The 23,475-nt window shown below is 35.7% G+C and overlaps 1 protein-coding gene across 9 annotated transcripts in view; it reads left to right on the top strand.

Annotated features, from left to right (window-relative positions):
• The window catches only part of CDH18 (cadherin 18), a 1,101,027-nt gene that overhangs the window by 739,125 nt on the left and 338,427 nt on the right, over positions 1-23,475 (top strand). For all 9 annotated transcript variants that reach the window (XM_023218216.2, XM_023218208.2, XM_023218214.2 and 6 more), the window contains one exon: positions 16,156-16,639. Coding sequence is in view for 7 of the 9 variants with exons in the window: in XM_023218208.2 (XP_023073976.1) it covers positions 16,412-16,639 (228 nt within the window). In the remaining 2 variants the exon portion in view is untranslated. The remainder of the gene's footprint in view (positions 1-16,155; positions 16,640-23,475) is intronic.

The raw sequence follows: 23,475 nt of genomic DNA, 5'->3' as shown, positions 1-23,475 counted from the left end.
TTTAAAAGACATATACGCAACATTACACCCAACTGCATCAAAACACACATTCTTCTCTCATAGAAATGAACCATTTTCTAGGATAGATCACATTTTGGGCCACAAAACAAGTTTTACAGGTTCAAGAAGTATAAAGTGATAACTGGTGTATTTTCTAACTACAATGGAAGTTAGGTAGAAAGAAATAGCAAAATAAAAACAGAACATTTGTAAATATGTAGAAATTAAACTGCACATTCTTGAATAACCAAAAGGTCAAAGAAAAAAATCAAGAGAAATGAGGAAATATCTTGGGGCCAACCAAAAAGGAAACAGAATCTACCAAAGTATACGTGATACAGCAAAAGCAGTTCTAAGAGAGAAGTTTATACTAGTAAAAGCATAAATTTTAAAAATACATATCTTAACCTAATTTTGTACTTCAAGGAATTGGATAAAGAACAAACTAAGCTAAAAATCAGCAGTAGTGGAAAAAGGAAATAATAAAGTTAAATTAGAAATAAGTGTAATAAAGAACAGAAAAAAAGAATAATTTTCTTATTCTTTAAAGATAAATAGACACACTTTTAGTTAGGCGAAGAAAAAAAGAGAGAGGATCAACTAAACAAAATCAGATATGAAAGAGGAATATTACAACTGATGTCACAGAAATAATAAATGATTATAAGAGGCTACTATCAACATTCATACATGTATGACAACAAATTGGATAATCTAGAATAAATGAGTAAATATCTAGAATCATACAACCTACTAAGACTGAATTACCAAGAAATAAACAATCCGAACAAACCTACAACTGGTAAGAAAATGAAAGCTGTAATCAAAAACCTCAGAACAACAACAAATAATGGTCAAGATCTGATGGCTTCCCTGGTGAACTTTAGTTCTTCCAATATTTAAAGAAGAATTAATGCCAGTTCTTCTCAAATTCTTCCAAAAAGATGAAAAGAAGGGAACACTTTTAAACTAATTGCCTTGAAACCACCATCTCTGATATGAAAGCAACTAACAAGGATGCTAAAATAAAAGAAAACTACAGTCCAGTATTTCCAATGGACATAAATGCAAAAACACAACAAAATACTAGCAAGCTAAATTCAGCAGCATATTAAGAGATACTTTGTTACCAAGTGGGACTTATTTCTTTGCAAGCAATAATTGTTCAATATGTAAAAATCAATCAATGTAATATACCACAGTAACAGATTGACAAACAACAGCAGCAACAGCAGCAATAACAGCAACACATGCCTATCTCAAAGATGCAGAAAGGCAGTTGAGAAGTTTATTATAAAAACACTTAAGAAACTATAAATAGAAGGAAATTACCTCAACATCAAAAAAGGCATTTATTGAAAGCCTACAGTTAACATAGTCAATGGTGAAAAACTGAAATTATATTTTCATACAATCAGGATCTAGGCAAGGATACCTACTATCACCACTTCTATTTAATATAGTACTTGAAGTTCTAGTCAGAGCAATTAGGCAAAGAAAGTAAATCAAATAAATCCATATTGGAAAAGAAGAAGTAAAATTATCTGTATTCACAGATGGCATGATCTTATATGTAGATAAACCTCAAGATTCTATGTGGAAATGTTAGAACTAATAAATTCAGAAAAGTTGCAGGGTACAAAATAAACATTCAAAAATCAGTTTTGTTACTATGGATTGAATAATGAGTAATCAAAAAAGGAAATTAAGAAAAGAATACCATTTATGATCAAAAGCATCAAAAAGAATAATACACTTAGAAATAAATTTAACCAATGTACAAAAGACTTGTAAACTAAAAACTCCAAAACATCGCTGAAGTAATGAAAACATAAATAAATGGAAAGGCATTTCAGGTTCATGGAATGAAAGGCTTAATTTTTTTTTTTTTTTTTTTTTGAGACGGAGTCTCACTCTGTCGCCCAGGCTGGAGTGCAGTGGCCGCATCTCAGCTCACTGCAAGCTCTGCCTCCCGGGTTCACGCCATTCTCCTGCCTCAGCCTCCCAAGTAGCTGGGACTACAGGCGTCCGCCACCTCGCCCGGCTAGTTTTTTGTATTTTTTAGTAGAGATGGGGTTTCACAGTGTTAGCCAGGAAAAAAAAAAAAAAGAAAGAAAGAAAGACTTAATATTGTTAAACTGTTGATACTGTCCAAAGCTATCTATGATTTCGATGAACCTCTATCAAAATCCCAATGACTTTTTTCTTTTTTTTTTACATAAATAAAACAAAATCTTGAGAAAAAAACAAAGCTGAAGGCTTCACACTTCCTTCAAAACATATTACAAACCTACAATAATCAAAACACTGTGACACTGACATATGAATAGACATACAAACCAGTAAAGGAGAGCAAAGAGCCCTGAAGTAAAGCCATATATGTAGGAGCTGACAAGAATGCCAAGAATATACCTCTATATGCCAAGGAAAATAGATGGTATATCTCTTCAACAAATTATGTTGAGGAAACTGGATTTCCACATGCAAAAGAATGAAATTGGATTGTTGTTTTGCACTATTCATACAAACAAACTCACATGGATTAAAGGTTGAAACATAAAACATGAAAATGTGCTACTTCCAGAAGAAAGCATAGAGGAAAAGCTTTGTAACATTGCTCTTTGCAATAATTCTTTGGATATGAATGCACGGGCAACAAAAATAAAAATAGACAAGTGGGACTACATCATACTAAGAAGCTTCCGCACAGCAGAGGAAACAATCAACAGAGTGAAAAGACAACCTACAAAATGGAAGAAAATATTTGCAAACCATATACCTGTTAAAGAGTTAATATCCAAAACATGTAAGGAATTTCTACAACTCAAACACAAAAAATAAAATTATACATATATATATAATTTATAAAATTATGCATATATATAATTTATATACATGTATAATTTATAAAATTATACATATATATGTATAATATATACATACATAGATATATATATACATACATAGATATATATATACATACATATATATATATATATTGAGACGGAGTCTCGCTCTGTCGCCCAAACTGGAGTGCAGTGGCCGGATCTCAGCTCATTGCAAGCTCCACCTTTCGGGTTCACGCCATTCTCCTGCCTCAGCCTCCCGAGTAGCTGAGACTATAGGTGCCCGCCACTTCTCCCAGCTAGTATTTTGTATTTTGTATTTTTTTTTTTTTTTTTTTAGTAGGGATGGGGTTTCACCGTGTTAGCCAGGATGGTCTCGATCTCCTGACCTTGTGATCCGCCCGTCTCGGCCTCCCAAAGTGCTGGGATTACAGGCTTGAGCCACCGCGCCCGGCCACGTACATATTATTATATTTTTGGAGACAGAGTTTTGCTCTTGTTGCCCAGGCTGGAGTGCAATGGCACTATCTGGGTTCACTGCAACCTCCACTTCCCAGATTCAAGTGATTCTCCTGTCTCAGCCTCCTGAGTAGCTGGGATTACAGGCACGTGCCACCACACCCGACTCATTTTTTTTTTTGTATTTTTAGTAGACGCGGGGTTTCGCCATATTGGCCAGGCTTGTCTCGAATGCCTGACTCCTCAGGTGATCCACCTACTTCAGCCTCCCAAAGTGCTGGGATTACAGGCATGAGCCACCGTGCCTGGCCAATATTTTTATTTGAGTATAAATTTAAATTGTAGAAATAAAAATGGGGGAAAATACTTGAGTAGACATTTCTCCAACAAACACATAATAAAAATGACCAAAAGGTCATTTTTACATGCTCAACACCACTAATCATCAAAGCAATGCAGGTAAAAACACAATGATATATAATTTCATGCCTGTTGGAATAGTCATTATATATTTAAAAAACAAAACAAAAAAAGAAAGAAACCCAGAAAATACCAATTGTTGGCAAAGATATGGACAAACTGGCACCCTTGTGCATTCTTGACGGGAATGTTAAATGGTGCAGCTCCAATGTAAACATTATGAAGTTCCCTTTAAAAATTAAAAATAGAACTACTATATGATCCAACGATCTTATTTTTATTTATTCAAAAGAAATTAAATCAAGATTTTAAAGAGGTATCCATACTCTCATGTTCATTGCAGCATTGTTCACAGTAACCAAGAGAGAGGTGGAAACAGCCTAAATGTCCACCGACAGACGAATAGTAAAGGAATTTTGTTATGTACACACAATGGAATATTATTCAGCCTCACAAAAGAAGAAAATCCTGTCCTCTATTATAATATGGATTAAACTTCCAGTCTTCAGGGTAAGTGAAATAAGCTAGTCACAGAATGGCAAATACTACATGTTTCCACCTCTATGAGATATCAGATGTAATCAAACCCACTGAAGCTGAAAGTGAAATAGTGATTGCCAGTGGTTGTGGGAGGGAGAAATGGGGAGTTGCTGCTTAGTAGGAAAAAAGTTTCCATCATGCAAAATAAAATGCTTCTAGAGATCTGCTGTACAACCTTGCACTTATACCGAACAATACTATAGTTTCTACTTAAAATTTTAAGTAGGTAGATTGCATGGTATGCATCTTGTACAACAAAAAATTAAAATAAAGCCCAATATCCTCAAAGGCTCTTGGTGTTCTGAATCCTGCCTGTCTCTGATGCTGTCTTTCATCATTTACTACCTGCCAGCGCCACCGTTTTTGAGCACAGCTGGGTTTTATTTTCTTGCTCATGATAAGCTCATCTTGAAATAAGGGGTCTTTTCAATTGTTGTTTTCCCTGTCTGGAAATATTTTACTTCATATCTCTATGATTCATGCCTTTTCAAATATTAGGCCTTTTAGAGATTCCTTCTCTCTGACCACTCATTTTGAAATGTTCTAAATTCACTTATCTTTGAAACACAAATGTCTTATTTGTGTTTTATTTATTTTATTTTGTCTTATTTTCTGCCATCACACATACTGTTGCTTAAAAATATTGTTCTATTTATTTGTTTACTTTTTTATGAATTCTCACATAACAGCAAGAACATCCTTTGTATAATTAATCAGTAATGTCTAGCATTAGTGAATAGTCTATGATGGATGCTCAATAAATCTTCACTGAAAGATGAAAGAAGTATTGATTACGTGGGTTTAATAATATTTGATCCAGTACTTTGGGATGCCAAGAAAGGAGGTTTGTTTAAGCCCAGGAGTACGAGACCAGCCTGGGCAACATAAGGAGATGCCATTTCTACAAAAAATTTAAAAGTTAACTGAGCATGGTGGTGTGTGACTGAAGTCCCAGCTACTCAGGAGACTGAAGTGTAAGGCTTCTTTGGGCCTGGGAGATTGAGGCTGAAGTCAGCTATAATGGTGCCATGGCGCTCCAGCCTGGATGACTCTACTTCAAAATAATAATAATAATAATTATTATTATTATTATTATAGAAAATCAAAATCCTTAAGTAAAAACTTTGAAACTCACATAAAATGGTGTCCTCTTCTTAAAATTGAACACTTTCAAGTGTGCAGGAATACTACTTCTCATCTCAAATATTTTTGTGTGTGACTAGCATATATCTTATTTTATCATCTTCCAGTTACCATACAGTGAAGATAAAATGATATATAATATTAAAAGAACTTTCAGATTATAATAAAGTATACAAATTTAACAGCAATGTGGAATTTTTGTTTTATATATATACTTCTGTTTTCAGTTTAGAGTTATATTATGGGTTGCCTTCATTTGACTTTTCTCTTGGAATCCTGAAAGACCATAGTACAGTAATTTGCATGTAACAGAATATGATAAAGAACTCTTACTAAAAACATAACAGAGAGACCACAAATTTTGCCTGCAATATTGGATTTGCAATGGTTTGGTTTATGTTGGCATTATTGGATGTTATTATAAATCATCAAGCCATATTAAAATTTAATTTTTATTGAAAGCCTCAATTACAGTTTAGTTCACTTAGGCTCTTATTTTTACCTGTTTATTAGATTAAGTTTATGTATGTTATTAGACAATTCAGAAATTCATTCAAATGACAGCTTTTATGCCCACTCTACTCCAAGTATGTGAGAAACAACAGTGTATATAAGTCTTGGTTTCTAGAAAGTTCACAGTCTGCTGGATGGTCCCTGGGTAGCCCTGACTGACTCAGTCACTACCCCCTCTCTTGCGTGTAGTTTTCAGAATAACTGTAGAATGTGGTCGGAATGTAGTACCTTGAGAGGGAGAAGCTGCCTAATGGGCTCTGCTCCTGTCCCTCCTAGATAATGTAACATCTTGAATGAAAAAGGACCTGCTTTAGCAACACAGGCTTTGTTCTTCTTTCCCCTGGAAGCAGAATGCCCTTCCAAGTTTAGTCCAATGTGTCACATGGCCTCCTGAGGCATACAACCCAAGAGGGTCTGACTTCCTTCAAAGTCCCTCAGTTGCGATGGAGCACAAGGGAGTCAAGACCCCATCCACCCCAGACAGCTTTCCTGAGCCTTTGCAGACCAGCTCCAATGAATCCCAGAGTTCTGCTGCTTCCTGCTGAGTATCTCCAAGTAATAAATCCATTTCATATAACTTATTGTGTGTGAGTATGTTCTGTCTCACGGGACTCAGGCAGTTGGTAAAACTGCAGCCCAGGGTACTAGGGTTGGAAACGTTCAGACTCCTATTCCTGGTGGTTGGCATAGAGACGGTCTTTGCTATCCCATGCACAGTGGAAATTCCCCTTTGGGATTGATTATTAGTGAACTTGCACATAGTGTAGTTTGAGAAAACAATTTGATGAAATTTTGGAAGACAAAATCAAGTGTTTACAATATGTTATGGGTGCACAGAAAAGGGAGTATTTAACACATGTATCATGGTAAGGATGCAAATTTGAGGAAATAAAAAAATGGTATTTTGCTTAAAGAACAAGTAAAATTTTCAGGCGTTAAACTTGTGAGAGGCATCTCGGAAGAAGCAAATAATATGCCGTGGCATGTGATTAAACATTATGTGTTCTAAGTACTATAATTATTTAGCATCTAGATTATGAGATTTTAAGAGGATATAACTTATGATAAAATGTTTTGTTTCTCATGTTAAGATATTTAAGTGTGGCTTATTAAAATTGAGAAATGGGTTCTAATTGAACACATGGCATGGATGATGTAGATTATGTGGTACAATAGGATAAAAGAACACTGAGAACAATAAAGAGCTTATTCAAGTGCATAGAGGGCTGGAGATGAAGGCATAGTCAGGAAACAGTAAGCATAGGAAGTTATGAGCAAGCCATGATATTTCCTGGATAAACACTGATGAGTGGGGAAGTAGAAAGGAGTCAAATATTGAAAGGCTGTGAATTTCATATAAAAGATTTAGAGTTCTATCTTGGAAATTATTTAAAAACTTGGGAAACTTCAAGCAGGGAGGTGGTAATATTATATGTAGCTCAAGAATAGATTTAAAAGGGAGAGTTAAAATTTTGTATCCTAACACCACTCTAGCTGCACAAATCTTAAATTGATTTGTCTGTTTCCCATTTACTTACTCTTTCATTCAACAAGTGTTTACTTATTGGCTACAATATAAAAGACACTTTAATGGCCAATGCATGAGATGGAAAATACACCAGACATGGTGTGAGAACTGAAAAAAAATTCTGATACAAAAGAAAAATAAAATATTACCTATAGAAATAATTAGAATGATGATCTGCAATAGTAAGAAAGGATTAGATACATGCTAATGTAATTTAGAGGAAAAACCAGTTACACTGAGCTGTGTTACCTAAACTTTCAAGTGCAGAATTTGAGATTTTACCGTAGCTGCAAGCTAACAAGTTAGGCTGCCATAGTGTTATAGATGCTGGCAAAAGATACGAGACTCCTGGGTCACAGACAGATTTTATTTCCCATAGCACAAGAGACAGCATAAATTCTCCTTGCTTCTCACATCCTATGAAGTAGCATAAAGCAGCCCAGATATATGTCATACACACAGTCTACATAGGTGACATCTGAGGAACTCTGAGCTTTAGAATCCTAAGTATTTACAGGATCTGCTAGCAAACTTTCCCCAGCCTTGTCTTGGAGGAAGACGTTATCGTTATAATCTAGCCAGAAAACAAATCTGCCCTCTATCCCCCAAAAAGGTTCTATCTTTGTCTTCCAAGGCTGTTTGTTGTACTAACATCCAAAAAAAAATTATGCAATAAAACTCTTAATACCTCTTGTCCAGAAGATGTGCAGAAATGCAAAAGACCTAAAGAGAATTATCTCCCCCAACTGAGAATCCTTTGTAGACCTTGGAGGATATATTAAATTAAATGGAGTTTGGAGACTACAGTTTTCAAGGAAAACATAGTTGAATTAACCATGCCAGAAAGTAATGCCTGCACGTACACTTGCATTCTTTTCATTGCTGTCTCCATAAAACTTAAATGAATATTTCCAACAGGAAAACACAGTATGCAAAAGTTCATGCTTTGTGATTTATTTATTGTTTTAACATTTTATTATCTTTCAGATAAACCATATCTTAATATAATTTTAAATATATTTAGCTGTTTTATGTATATGTATGCATGCATATGTATATCTATGCATATATATATATATATATATATCTGCTTTCAGCAAATATAATTTATTTTACCCAAATTAATCAAAACTCTAAGGTTAAAAGAGTATCTTGAAATGGTCAAAATGAAATTGAACATACAGATTTGGAAATCAGTCTGGAAATAATGCTTGCAACTAATTTAGATGAGACTCTCTACAATTCCCTGTGGTTTGTGGATATCTGCATTTTAACAGTAAGCCAGAGATACTTAAGCCAAGGGACACAGATGGAGAAGAATAAAATTAATTATTAAACTGATAAATTGTTGATTGAGATTAAACAAAGCTATAGAGAAAAATTGTAAAATTTGAGAGTAAAAGATAATAAGGCAAAACAAAAATTCAGAAGCCAATGCCACTGGAAATTCAATAAGAATTAATCTTAGAGTGATAGAATGATACTGTTACTGCTAATCATTAGATACCAAAATAATGGAAACCATAGCCTCAAGGTCAGACCTGTACCTGAGGTTGTGTCTTGCCATGTGTACATGGCAGTTATGCCTGTAACCACCAATTCAAAGATAATTTTAAGCATTTAGAGGACAGGTATATAGGTTAACATTCTGAGGATGAAAAATACATATAGTTAGATAGCAAATAGTTAATTTTTTTGTTAAACCTGGGAAAAAAACCCTGAGCTTTTATTCAATACCTCTAACTTTCACCTTATGTAAGTACCCCAGCAATCAATAATAATGAAAATTTTATATATTTAAATCTGACAGTATGATGACTTTAAATAATTCATCCTGGAGAAAGTAAGTTCTATTATTTTCAAAGTTAGTCATCTTCTCCAGAAAAACAGCCTTATCATCTGATAGATCCACATTTTGACAGTTGACAAGTCAGTTTCTGTGTATGAGCCTCGTGATCTCTTTGGCATGTCCTTCTCCACGAAAGAGTCCTTATATATCCCATAATGAAAGTCATTCCAAAAAATAAGATCTTTCTATCAAAGTGTATCTTCTTTGACATTTTCTATTTAAGCTAGGCTTGCTCTACACAAAACCAGATAATATCCCTACCAACAACACATAATACTACATTTTAGATTTTTAATGGCAATTATAATTCTATGTTGAACATGAGAAATGATATCTGATGTCATCCCACCCATATGGAGAATGGAATGATCCATTCATGAAGTAATGTAGCTAGAATATTTTTTACACTGACAATTTTTAAATCAACGAAAAGAACAAAGGAAAACTGTTTTTAAAAGCTAGTAGAAAATATTCTTAAGACCTCCTTGGAGTCTAGGGTTTATGAATTAAGAACCAACTGGGTAACAAAATTCAGTCAAAGACCCTAGGGACAAGCAATAACATTTGGGGTACATATGAGAATTATTGAGAATGGTATTTCCTCAGAACTCTCTGAAGGAATGACTGTACTGAAGAGCTATGTATAGCTGATGATATAATCTTCAGTGATTTGAGTAATTCAGCAAACTAAAGAAAGTCATTTGAAAGTGATACAGTTATTAAATAATAAATACAAAGATTTAGGAAAGTGAACAGGCTTAAACATAATTCAACAAAAACCCTTGATTTACTCTATCTATCTATCTATCTATCTATCTATCTATCATCTAGCTAGCTAGCTAGCTAGCTAGCTATCAGTTATTTATTTAGAGACAGAGTCTTGCTCTATCCCCCAGGCTGGAGAGCAGGGAAGCAATTTCAGCTCACTGCAACCTCTTCCTCTCGGGTTCAGGGGTTTCTCCTGCCTCAGCCTCCCAAATAGCTGGGATTATAGGCATGCATCACCATGCCCAGCTAATTTTTGTAATTTTAGTACAGACGGGATTTTACCATGTTGGCCAGGCTCATCTTGAACTCCTGACTTCAACTGATATATCTGGCTCAGCTTCCCAAAGTGCTGGGATTATAGGCATGAGCCACTGCACCCAGCTGAAAGCCCTTGATTTATAAATGAGAAATGTGAAACTTAGTAAATAAAGTGCCAATACAAGTGTGACAGTGTTCCAATAAACGAACAGTAGAGGTCACATCTCTTATCTTGCAGTACCGTTTTATTAACGTTACTAATGAAAGAGAATAGTTACAGAGGAAAGCGATGAGTCTCAGAAAGCAGTGTTGAATCACTTACATTCAGTACTTAACAGAAAGCAGAGGTCTATATTATAAATTATTTCACATAATGCATTATTTGGAAACAACTTATTTTTTGGATTATTACAATACTAATGCTTTTTATTAGAGAATGTTCTTTTCTTCAAACATCAGAAGTCAACTCTAGACATAAAAAACAGCAAATAAATTTGTTTGAGTTGTATTGGATAGCAATTGAATTGTTGAGGGTGTTTACGAATCAGTTTTAGGGAGAAGTAGGCAACAATGGAATTTAGACAGTTAGAAAGAATGTCAAGTACTTGGCACAAGAACAATGTAGCTAGAACTCTTTTAATTTATGCCGCTGTATTCTGTCTGTCATTTCTGCAAAACTCACCACCGCTATACTTGGGTCTTGAAATAATTGCCACTGCTGTGGAAAATTTCTCAACTGTTCCTACATCTTTCCATCATTTGAGCATATCATTTATGTGCATATGTCAATGATGAAATTTCTAATGAAAGGATGTAGAAAGAAAGTATTTGTTGCCTATATTAGTCCATTTTCACACAATACTCAAGACTGGGTATTTTATAAAAGAGAGAGGTTTATTTGACTCACTGTTCCACAAAGCTAAGGAGGCCTCAGGAAACTTACAATCATGGTGGAAGGGGAAACAAACATGCCCCTTTTCACAAGGCTACAGGAGAGAGAATTGCAGAACAAAGGGGAAAGAGCCCCTTATAAAATCATCAGATCTCATGACAACTCTTGTCATGAGAAGAGTGTGGGGGACTAGCCCCCAGGATCCAATCACCTCCCATGAGGTCCCTCCCCCAAAATGGGAATTACAATTCGGATTAGAATTCAAGATGAGATTTGGGTGAGGACACAGAGCCAGACCATATTATTCCACTCTTGACCCCTCGCCAATCTTGTCTTTCTCACATTTCAAAACACAAATGTACCTTCCCTACAGTCCCTCAAAAATCTTAATTCTTCCCAGAATTAACTCAAAACTCCAGCTCCAAAGTCTCATCTGAGACAAGGCAAGTCACTTCCACCTAGGAGCCTATAAAAATCAAAAGCAAGTTAGTTACATCATAGATACAATGGGGATACAGGCATTGGATAAATGCTCCTTGAAATGGGAACATTTTTGAATAAGAATTAATCTTAGAATTCTTCTCCAATGGGAGAAACTGGCCAAAACAAAGGAGCTACAGGCCTCATGCAAGTCCAAACTCGAGTGTGACAGTCATTAAATCTTAAAGCTCCAAAATAATCTCCTTTGACTCCATGTCTCACATGCAGGGTAGGCTGATGCAAAGGGTGGGCTCCCATGGCCTAGGGCAGTCCACACCTGTGGCTTTTTAGGATGCAAGCCCCTCCTCTGGCTGCTTTCACAGCTGACATTGAAAGTCTTCAGCTTTTTCAGATGCACAGTGCAAGCTGTTAGTGGATCTACCATTCTGGCTTCTGGAAGATGGTGGCTCTCATCTCACAGCTCCACTAGGCAATGCCCCAGTGGGGACTCTGTATGGGAGTCCGACCCCACATTTCCATTCTGCACTGCTCTAAGGGAGTTTCTCCATGAGGGCTCCACCCCTGCAGTAAACTTCTGCTAGCCATCCAGGTATTTCTATACATCCTCTGAAATCTAGGTGGAGATTCCCAAACCTCAATTCTTCATTTCTGTGCATCCACAAGCCCAACACCACGTAGAAGCCACTTGGTGCTTCCAAGCACTTGGTGGAAGGCTTGGTGCCTGCACCCTCTGAAGCAACAAGCTGAGCTGTACCGTGGTCTCTTTTACCCATGGCTGGGACGCAGGGCACCCAGTCTCAAGACTGCACAAAACAGCAAGGTGCTGGGCCTGCCCCAGGAAACCATTTTTTCCCTCCTAGGACTCTGGGCGTCTGATGGGAGGGGGTGCCATGAAGGTCTCTGACATGCCCTGGAGACATTTTCCCCATTGTCTTGGTGAATTACATTTGACTCCTTGTTACTTATGCAAATTTCTGGAGCTGGCTTGAATTTCTCTCCATAAAATGAGTTTTTCTTTTCTATCACATTATCAGGCTGCAAATTTTCCAAAGTTTTATGCTCTGCTTCCCTTTTAAACATAAGTTCCAATGTCAGACAATCTCTTTCAAGTTCAGAGTTCTGCAGATCTCTAGTACAGAGACAAAATGGTACCAGTCTCTTTGTTAAAACATAGCAAGAGTGATCTTTTCTCCAGTTCTCAAAAAATTCCTGATGTCTATCTGAGACCACCTCAATCTGGACTTTGTTATCCACATCATTATCCATTACAGTATTTGGGTCAAAACCATTCAACAAGTGTCTAGGAAGTTCCAAACTTTCCCACATCTTCCTAGTTTCTTGTTAGCCCTCCAAACTGTTCCCACTTCTTCCTGTTATCCAGTTCCAAAGTCACTTCCACACTTTTGGGTATCTTTATAGCAGCACCCTACTCTACTGGTAAAAATGTATTAGTTCATTTTCATGCTGCTGTAAAGAAATACCCAAGACTGGGTAATTTATAAAGTGAGGAGGTTTAATTGACTCACAGTTCCACGTGGCTGGGGAGGCCTCAGGAAACTTACAATCATGGCAAAAGGGGAAGCAAACATGTTCTTCTCCACAAGGCAACAGGAGAGAGAAGTGCAGAGTGAAGGGGAAAGATCCCCTTATACAACTATCAGATCTTGTGATAACTCACTCACTATCAAGAGAACAGCATGAGGGAACAGCCTCCATGATACAATGACCTCCCATGAGATCCCTTTGCCAAAAAGGGGAATTACAATTCAGATTACAATTCAAGAGGAGAGTTAGGTGGGGACACAGAGCCAGACCATATTGGTGCCTAAGTGATTAGTGGTGAAAGTTAGGGCTCGGTTTATCAGAATTCACATATTGGAATCTTCCATGAACACAGAAGGGTCTTTGAACACTGCTCAGTCATAAAATGGAAAATGTCTACCACTTATTTCTATTGTATTGGTCTCAGTCAGTGGTTTATTTTCTTACTATTTGCATTTCAATTTTTTCTAACCTATGCAGAGGTGGATTTCTTGCAGTAATGCAAAAAAATTTTATATTTGAAGTTTTGTCCTCTTATTTTATAGTAATAAAATTGTCTCCATAAGCACTGTAGTGATGTTTACATTTGTTCTTTTATTCCATAGCACAGTATATATCTTCTCTTTTCATAATTGTCATAATAGAGATTCATAAACATATAAAGTATATGTAGATCAAAATGCATTTATATATTTTTGGAATGACTCACAATCAGTATTGTAAAGAAAGCACTCATTTTACATATCTGTAATGCATTACAAAAGCCACTTTCTTCACCTTGTACTCGTAAATTATGCTTTGTTAAACAACTTAGCATGAAGGGCAAAGATGTAAATTTTATTTGAAAATCACACCAAATGGTGTGAAAGTATTAAAATACAACACCTTCTATATCTTCAACAACTTGGCTTCTAAGAAGAAAAACTAGATAAAGTTTCTTTCTTTTTTTTTTTTTTTTTTGGGAAAGTCATGATTTGAAAATTAAGAATCTCTTGGGAAATACAAAGTTTAATATAAACTTATTCAAATAATTTATTACAAATGCTGGAAAGAATATTAAATACAGTTATTCCAGTCACAAATTTTAATAAATGAGAACAGTGAGACTGAAAAAAATGAGATGGTTCACATAAATTCATATAGTAAGTAAACTGTCAGAAAATACAACCTGTGATTTCTGACTCTCTTTCCAGTGCTCTTGCCATGTTGGAGCTAGAATAGTATTGCTCTCTCTTATATTTTAGGAGAGTTTTGATGTTGTTTTGATTTAAACTAGAGGGAAGAATACCTTTGCTTTCAGAAAATATTTAAAAAGGTAAATTTTATATTTGTCAAATGATAAAAATGAAATTCCAATTCTTCTAATCCTATACAATTCTAGCACAAAGGTGAAGTAAGCACTATTATTAACCCTCATTTATGGAAAGAAATACTCAGAGAAAAATGCCCTGCTCTTGAGTCTCATGTGACTTTTTTCCTTCGTGACCAAATCTGTCCTGAACTGTGTAAGAGAATCATGCTGTAACTGATTATTTGCTTTCAGTATTATAAATTAATTATACTGTCATGTCAATTTGTTATTTATTCAGATCTACATTTCAGTTTGTGCTGTTTTACAGGGATGAATTGCATGCAATGAGGAAGTGATTTATTTAATAGTTTTTACTAAATGAAATAGCCATATTCTTGAAATAATGTAACCTTCCTAAACACATATTCGAACACACATATATAACAGTACAGCAAAACTTGATGCAAAATTTATATGCTTTAAATAAGTTTATAATTTCAGTCATTCTTTTTATTTTATTGTGTTTTTTTGAGACAGAGTTTCATTCTTGTTGCCCAGGCAGGAGTACAATGGTACAATCTCCGCTCACTGCAACACCCATCTCCTGGGTTCAAGTGATTCTCCTACCTCAGCCTCTCGAGTAGCTGGGATTACAAGCATGCACCACCACACCTACCTAGTTTTGTATTTTTAGTAGCGACAGGGTTTCACCATGTTGGCTAGGCTGGCCTCAAACTCCTGACCTCAAGTGATCTGCCTGGCTCAACCTTCCAAAGTGCTTGGATTACAGTTGTGAGCTACCGTGCCTGGCCCAAATTTCAGTCATTCGTGTCTCGCCAAAATCCTGTCATTAGTTTTGCAGAAATATTTTTCATATTTTACTTTGTTGCCCAATCATAGTATAACCTACACTCACGTCTTCAACGTTTATTTATTTATTTTTATTTAAAAAATCGAAACATTTTTCCTCTGTTTATTTGCCACTATTTTTTTTTCCTTTTTTTAATCCTGTCTTTAGATAATTGCTAGAATCATGTGTACTAGAAATCAAGCCTAGTAATGTAATTCCCTAGCTTGAAAATCTGCCTTGTCAGTGTGTGAAGTCCATACCCTGGGTAGATATGCAGGACCTATCAAAATTTACACAATTTATAATTCAGCCAAATTGGCATTCTGACTCACACTCAACTCATCCAATCTGTTACCCAAGCCTGGAGTGATTTTCACTTGCATTCATTTTTTTTTCAGCCACCTTTTTCTTTGTTCTTTTATTTTCTTCCATTTTACTTACTGAGCACTTTAAGTACTTATTTGATTGCTGTTATGGTCTGTGACAGTTTTTCAGGCCTTGGGATATTTTGTCAAAGTTTGATGAGTCTCATACAGTAGGTAATTAATGTGTATTATATATAACATATTGTATTATGTCTAACAAAAACAAGAATTATACATCCATTTGTAATTGAGAATTAATGGAACAAACAGGAAGGTTCATGTAAAAATGCATGTAGATATATAGGTGTATAGGTTTCTGGATGTGTCCTAAATAATTTGCATATATTCTTTGCCTATCAGTATCACATTACAAAATAGTATCATTTGTATTCAGAGCAAATAGTTAAAAAAACATGTTTTGTAACACAGATAATTTTCTCTTTCCATTAGGTTGAAAATGGTTGCTTGTGTTCAACTACTGTGAAGAGTTGGAATCAGACAACTACAGCTTTGATTTTCCAAGTGGTTCAGAATGTAAATGTGATCTGACCTTTCCCTGATGGACAGTTAAATCATGGACACGCTAAACAATTTACTTTGGACTGTCCTTCCTAAAGATGCTCTGGCTTCTTTCTTGAATGCCCACTAAGCATTTGTAGCTGACAAGGAAAAGAAGGAAAACTGTGAACTGGAAAGTTATCTTACAATGAAAATTACGAGCACATCTTGCATCTGTCCAGTCCTAGTGTGTCTCTGTTTTGTGCAGAGGTGTTATGGAACTGCTCACCACAGCTCCATCAAGGTGATGAGAAACCAAACCAAACACATTGAAGGTGAAACCGAAGTCCACCATCGTCCCAAAAGGGGATGGGTATGGAATCAGTTCTTTGTTTTAGAAGAACACATGGGACCCGATCCTCAGTATGTTGGAAAGGTAAGTTTTGGTTTGTTTTGCTGCTTTTTCCTATCTTGAGAAATTGTGGGGTAAGATGAGCTGATGTTGGAGAAATATTTGAAGAGATAGACATAAGAAGCAAATGATGTTGTAGAGATAATTATGCTATAGAAACTACTACTTATATTAGAGACCTCAAAATAATAATTGTAAAAAGGAAACATTATTCATCATCTTATACCTCTCTAAACATTGGCCCATACATACAAGACTGAATATTCATAACAAGTATATTACTTTTTCTTTTCTCTCTTGTAAATTGGAAAGACTTAATGGAACACACAATTAAGTAAGTGATTTTTTCTTTATTACCTTGAAGGTATATTGGAATTCACATGTCACTTATTGGTACACTGATATTTACTGCTATTTTCATATGTTGCTCCTGCACATGTGGCTAAAAAGAAGATGCTCTATCAAGAAAATATCACATACATTTTCTAATATCATAATTAAATAATAGAAAAATCTAATATTTTCTATTAATTTTTAGAGATGTACTCTTATTTAAGTTAACCTTTAATAGCATATGAATATTTTTCCAACCCCCAAAGTTAAATTTCATAAAAATATTGATATCTTTTAAATATAGATTAAGTATGCACTGGATATATAGGCTTTGAAAAAATAATCACAATGGAATGAAGTTGACAAAATGATCAGTAATTTCAAGTCAAGTTCCCTTTCTCTCAAAAATGCAGACAAGAAAATTTAATGGCTGATCATACTGTTCAGTAAATTATGTGGTCAGTAACACGGAAGAGTTTAAGCGTGTGTCATCTAGGCTCTAGGGTTGAGAACAAACTGGGAATTGGAGAGACCTTCTTCTGATTAATTACCGGTCTTGGGAAGCGGCCGCACTTCAGTTTGTTCAGGACCTATGGGAGAAACAGCAAGCACAGCAGTAGAATATCCGTGACTGCAGGCTCAGTGGCTTCCATCCCCCTGATTGATGATTTATTCTCACTTTAGCACTGTTAGTACTAAAAAAAATAGTATTCCATCTAAGCCTTGGTGCTTCCCTAATGTGTAGGCAGTACAGGATCACAAGCCATCTGTTCCACCCCTTGTCCAACAGGGACTGGGTTACAGCTGCATTTTCTATACAAGGCAGGAGCTGTGGAGTTAGAATATAGAACATAAAAAAAGATCTAAAACAATTGTATCATATTCTCATATGCATATTAAAATGAGACAAAAGATCTATCTTCATTGTATACTTTTTTCTTACCAAGTATTTCATAAAATACATTTTTAAAAATGTAATAACATCAAAACATAATAGATTAGTAGAAATTTATTTGGATTATAAACTTCAAAATCCTTTTTATTAAAAAAAATTATACCTTTAAGTTTTGGGATGCATGTGCAGAACATGCAGTTTTGTTACATAGGTATATACGTGCCATAGTGTTTTGCTGCACCCATCAACCCATCATCTACATTAGGTATTTCTCCTAATGCTATTCCTCCCCTACCCCACGACCCCCAGACAGGCCCCGGTATGTGATGTTCCCCTCCCTGTGTCCATGTGTTTTCATTATTCAACCCCTACTTACGAGTGAGAACATGTGGCATTTGGTTTTCTGTTCCTGTGTTAGTTTGCTGAGAATGACAGTTTCCAGCTTCATCCATGTCCTTGCAAAGGACATGAACTCATCCTTCTTTTATGGCTGCATAGCATTCCCTGGTATAAATGTGCCACATTTTCTTTATCCAGTTTATCACTGATGGGCATTTGGGATGGTTCCAAGTCTTTGCTATTGTGAACAGTGCTGCAATAAGCATACGTGTGCATGTGTTTTTATAGTAGAATGATTTATAATCCTTTGGGTATATACCCAATAATGGGATTGCTGGGTCAAATGGTATTTCTGGTTCTAGATCCTTGAGGAATCACCTTACACCTTATACAAATATTAACTCAAGATGTATTAAAGACTTAAACGTAAGACCTATAACCATAAAAACCCTAGAAGAAAACCTGTGCAATAACATTCAGGATGTAGGCATGGGCAAAGACTTCATGACTGAAACACCAAAAGCAATGACAATAAAAGCCAAAATTGACAAATGTGATCTAATTAAACTAAAGAGCTTCTACACAGCAAAAGAAACTATCATCAGAGCAAACAGTCCACCTACAGAATGGGAGAAAATGTTTGCTATCTGTCCATCTGACAAAGGGTTAGTATCCAGAATCTACAAAGAACTTTAACAAATTTGCCAGAAAAAAACAACCCCATCAAAAAGTGGGCAAAGGATATGAACACATTTCTCAAAAGAAGAAATTTATGCAGCCAACAAACATGTGAAGAAAAGCACATCATCACTGGTCATTGAAGAAATGCAAATCAAAACCGCAATGAAATACTATCTGACGCCAGGTAGAATGGCAGTCATTAAAAAGTCAGGAAATAACAGATGCTGGAGAGGATGTGGAGAAATAGGAACACTTTTCCACTGTTGATGGGAGTGTAAATTAGTTCAGTCATATCCTTTTTCTGTATGCTTTCCATCCTTGAAAGTAGCACAAGAAAAGTATCATTAAAATTGCCCGTTTTGGAATAAACCAAGAGGAAAAATATTTTATTATTAAAAATATTTTATGATGCATATTTCTTAAAATTTTAATCTAACTAAGAAACAGAAACAAAACTTTTTGGAAAAGGGAGGGAAATTCAGGCAACTTGTTTTTCGAGCTCGCCTAGTTTTAGTAAAAGATGAAGCCTCAATAGGAAGATCAGTTCTAAACAATCTTTCTGGAATCGAATGAACATATGGTGCCAATGAACATATGGCTGAGAGCTCCTCACATATCAGGAGGCGATGGAGGTTTGTGATGCTGTTCAGGTTTGTGGAGGTTCTGTGAAACTATTATCCATTCCGTTGTCTGTAGTATGGATGGACAAACACACAGGTATAAAAGGTCAAATCTGAAAGTGAGTCCTGTTATTCCTCATCTGACCCAGAGACACCTCACTTTTGGTCTTTCTACTTTTTTCTAATTTGCCTTTACGGGCAATTCTACCTTAATTTTACAGATTTTTTTTCTCACTCCCACACACCCCCTGTAACATAAATGCATAACTAAAAATAAAAAAATAAAAACTGCAAAGCTTAGCAATTACTATGTGCTTAAAATAATTATCTTCTGTGCCATTTTAACTTGCTTAGAAAATTAATTTAACCTCACATTTATAAATACATTCAAAGTGAGCCAATTCTTTATTTTCAAAGTACTCTTTTTTTCTTTACTTCTTCTAAGAAACAAAAACAAGCAAACAACAACAAAAAAAGGGATACATGTGCAGAACGTTCAGGGTTGTTATATAGGTATACGTGTGTCATGGCGGTTTGCTGCACCTATTGACCTGTCTTCTATGTTCCTCCCCCTCATCCCCACCCTCCAACAGGCCCTGGTGTGTGTTTCTCCCCTCTCTGTGTCCATGTGTTCTCAATGTTCAGCTCCCACTTATGAGTGAGAACTTGTGGTGTTTGGTTTTCTGTTCCTGTGTCTGTTTGCTGAGGATGATGGCTTTCAGCTTCATCCATGTCCCTGCAAAGGACATGATCTCCTCCCTTTTCATGGCTGCATATTATTCCATGGTGTATATGTACCACATTTTCTTAATTTAGTCTATTATTGATAGGCATTTGGGTTGGTTCCATGTCTTTGCTATTGTAAATAGTGCTACAATTAACATACATGTGCACATGTCTTTACAGTAGAATGATTTATAGTCCTTTGGGTATATACCCAATAATGGGATTGCTGGGTCAAATGGTATTTCTGATTCTAGATCCTTGAGGAATTCCCACACTGTTTTCCACAATGGTTGAACCAATTTACATTCCCACCATCAGTGTAAACCTGTTCCTATTTCTCTAGGGCCTTGCCAGCATCTATTGCAATCAGATTAGAACTCAGTATTAAGAAGCACACACAAAATCATGGAATTTCAATTTCATGCTATCTGCCCCTGAATGACTCCTGAGTAAATAATGAAATTAAGGCAGAAATCAAGAAGGTATCTGAAACCAATGAGAACCATGAGACAACACACCAGAATCTCTGGGACACAGCTAAAGCAGTGTTAAGAGGGAAATGTATAGCACTAACTGCATGCATCAGAAAGCTAGAAAGATCTCAAATTGACACCCTAACATCACAATTTAAAGAACTAAAGAGGCAAGAACAAACTAATCCAAAAGCTAGCAGAAGACAAGAAATAACTAAGATCAGAGAAGAATTGAAGGTGATAGGGACACAAAAACCCTCCAAAAAATCAATGAATCCAGGAGCTGTTTTTTTTTGTTTGTTTTTTTGTTTTTTTGTTTTTTTTAATTAGCAAAATAGACTGTTAGCTAGACTAATAAAGAAGAAGAGAGAGAAGAATCAAATGGATATAATAAAAAATGATAAAGGGAATATCACCACTGACACCACAGAAATACAAACTACCGTCAAAGAATACTATAAACACCTCTAGGCAAATAAACTAGAAAATCTAAGAGAAATGGATAAATTCCTGGATGTATACACCCTACCAAGACTAAACTAGGAATAAGTCAAGTCCCTGAATAGACCAATAACAAGCTGTGAAATTGAGTCAGTAATTAATAGCCTACCAATAAAAAAAAAAGAACATATCCCAGGACTGGACGGATTCACAGCTGAATTCTACCAGAAATATAAAAGGAGCTAATACCATTCCTTCTGAAACTATTCCAAATAATTGAAAAGGAGGGATTCTTCCCTAGCTCATTTTATGAAACCAGCATCATCCTGATACCAAAACCAGGAAGAGACACAACAACAAAAAAAATCTTCAGGACAGTATCCCTGATGAACATCAATGCGAAAATCCTCAGTAAAATACTGACAAACCGAATCCAGCAGGACATCAAAAAACTTATCCACCTAGATCAAGTTAGCTTCATCCCTGGGATGCAAGACTGGGTCAACATATGCAAATCAATAAACATAATCCATCACATAAACAGAACCAAAGACAAATACCACATGGTTGTCTCAATAGATGGAGAAAAGGCTTTTGATAAAATTTAACATCCACTCATGTTAAAAACTCTCAGAAAACTAGGTATTGATGGAACATATGTCAAAATAATAAGAGCTATTCATGACAAACCCACAACCAATATCATATTGAGTGAGCAAAAGCTGGAAGCATGTCCTTTGAAAACTAATACAAGGATGCCCTCTCTCACCACTCCTATTCAAAATAATATTGGAAGTTCTGGCCAGGGCAATCAGGCAAGAGAAAGACATAAAGAGTATTCAAATAGGAAGAGTGGAAGTGAAGTTGTCTGTTTGCAGACAACATGATTTTATATTTAGAAAACCCCATTATCTCAGCCCAAAATTTCATTAAGCTGGTAAGCAACTTCAGCGAAGTCTCAGGATACAAAAACTAGTGTGCAAAAATCACAAGCATTCCTTTACACGAACGGTAGGCAAAAAGAGAGGCAAATCATGAATGAACTCCCATTCATGATCGCTACAAAGGGAATGGAATACCTAGGAATACAGTTAACCTAGGAATTCTTCACAACAAGGGTTGTGAAGGACCTCTTCAGGAACTACAAACCACTGCTCAAGGAAATGAGAGAGGACACAAACAAATGAAAAAGCATTCCATCCTCATGGATAGGAAAAATCAATATTGTGAAAATTGCCATATTGCCCAAAGTAATTTATTGATTCAATGCTCTTCCCATCAAACTACATTGACATTCTTCACAAAATTAGAAAAAAAAAAAAAAAAAAAAAGATTCTAAATTTCATATGGAATCAAAGAAGACCCCGTATAGCCAAGAGAATCCTAAGCAAAAAACCAAAGCTAGAGGCCTCACATTACCTGACTTCAAAGTATACTACAAACCTACAGTAACCAAAACAGCAGGGTACTGGTACCAAAATGACATATAGAGTAATGGAGCAGAACAGAGACCCCAGAAATAACACCACACATCTGCAGCTGTCTGATCTTTGACAAACCTGACAAAAACAAGCAATAGGGACAAGATCTCCTATTCAGTAAATGATGCTGGGAAAACTGGCCAGCCATATGCAGGAAACTGAAACTGGACCCCTTCCTTACACCTTATACAAACATTAACACAAGATAGACTAAAGACTTAAATATAAAACCCTAAACCATAAAAACCCTAGAAGGAAACCTAGCAATACCATTCAGGACATAGGCATGTGCTAAGACTTCATGACAAAACCACCAAAAGAAATTTCATAGCACTCTTGTATAAAATATAGAATTATTGTGATGACTATGAACATGAGAAGGGATAACTCCAAAAAGCTGAAAAGTATTTTTTCTCTTCCTCCGTCATAGAAATGCCAGCAAATGTTTTGTCAACAGACATAAAATAATACTCATAAAATGCAGTTCTGGTATTAAAAGAATGTTTTTTAACAGATGAATTAGGTAAGATTGTTCCAAGTTATCTTTGAACTTGATTGAAATTTTTGCATCTATAGTTATATTTTACATTATAAAATAATATTAAGTAGATTTGAAAAATTTTTACTTTTATTTTAGATTCAAAGGGCACATGTGCATGTTTGTTTCATGTGTATATTGTGTGATGCTGAAGTTTGGAGTGTGATCAAACCCATTACCCAGGGAGTAAGCACAGTAATCAGTAGGTAGTTTTTCAACCCTTCCTCCCCTTTCTACTTCACCCCCACTTGTAGTCCCCTGTCTAATGTTCTTATCTTTATGTCCACGTGTACCTGTGTTCAGCTTCCCCTTACAAGTGAAAATACATATTTG

This window comes from Piliocolobus tephrosceles, chromosome 4 (genome assembly GCF_002776525.5).
Source record: "Piliocolobus tephrosceles isolate RC106 chromosome 4, ASM277652v3, whole genome shotgun sequence".
Lineage (NCBI taxonomy): Eukaryota > Metazoa > Chordata > Mammalia > Primates > Cercopithecidae > Piliocolobus > Piliocolobus tephrosceles.
The sequence above is the reverse complement of the archived record's forward strand: the minus strand, read 5'-3'. Positions and strand labels throughout refer to the sequence as shown.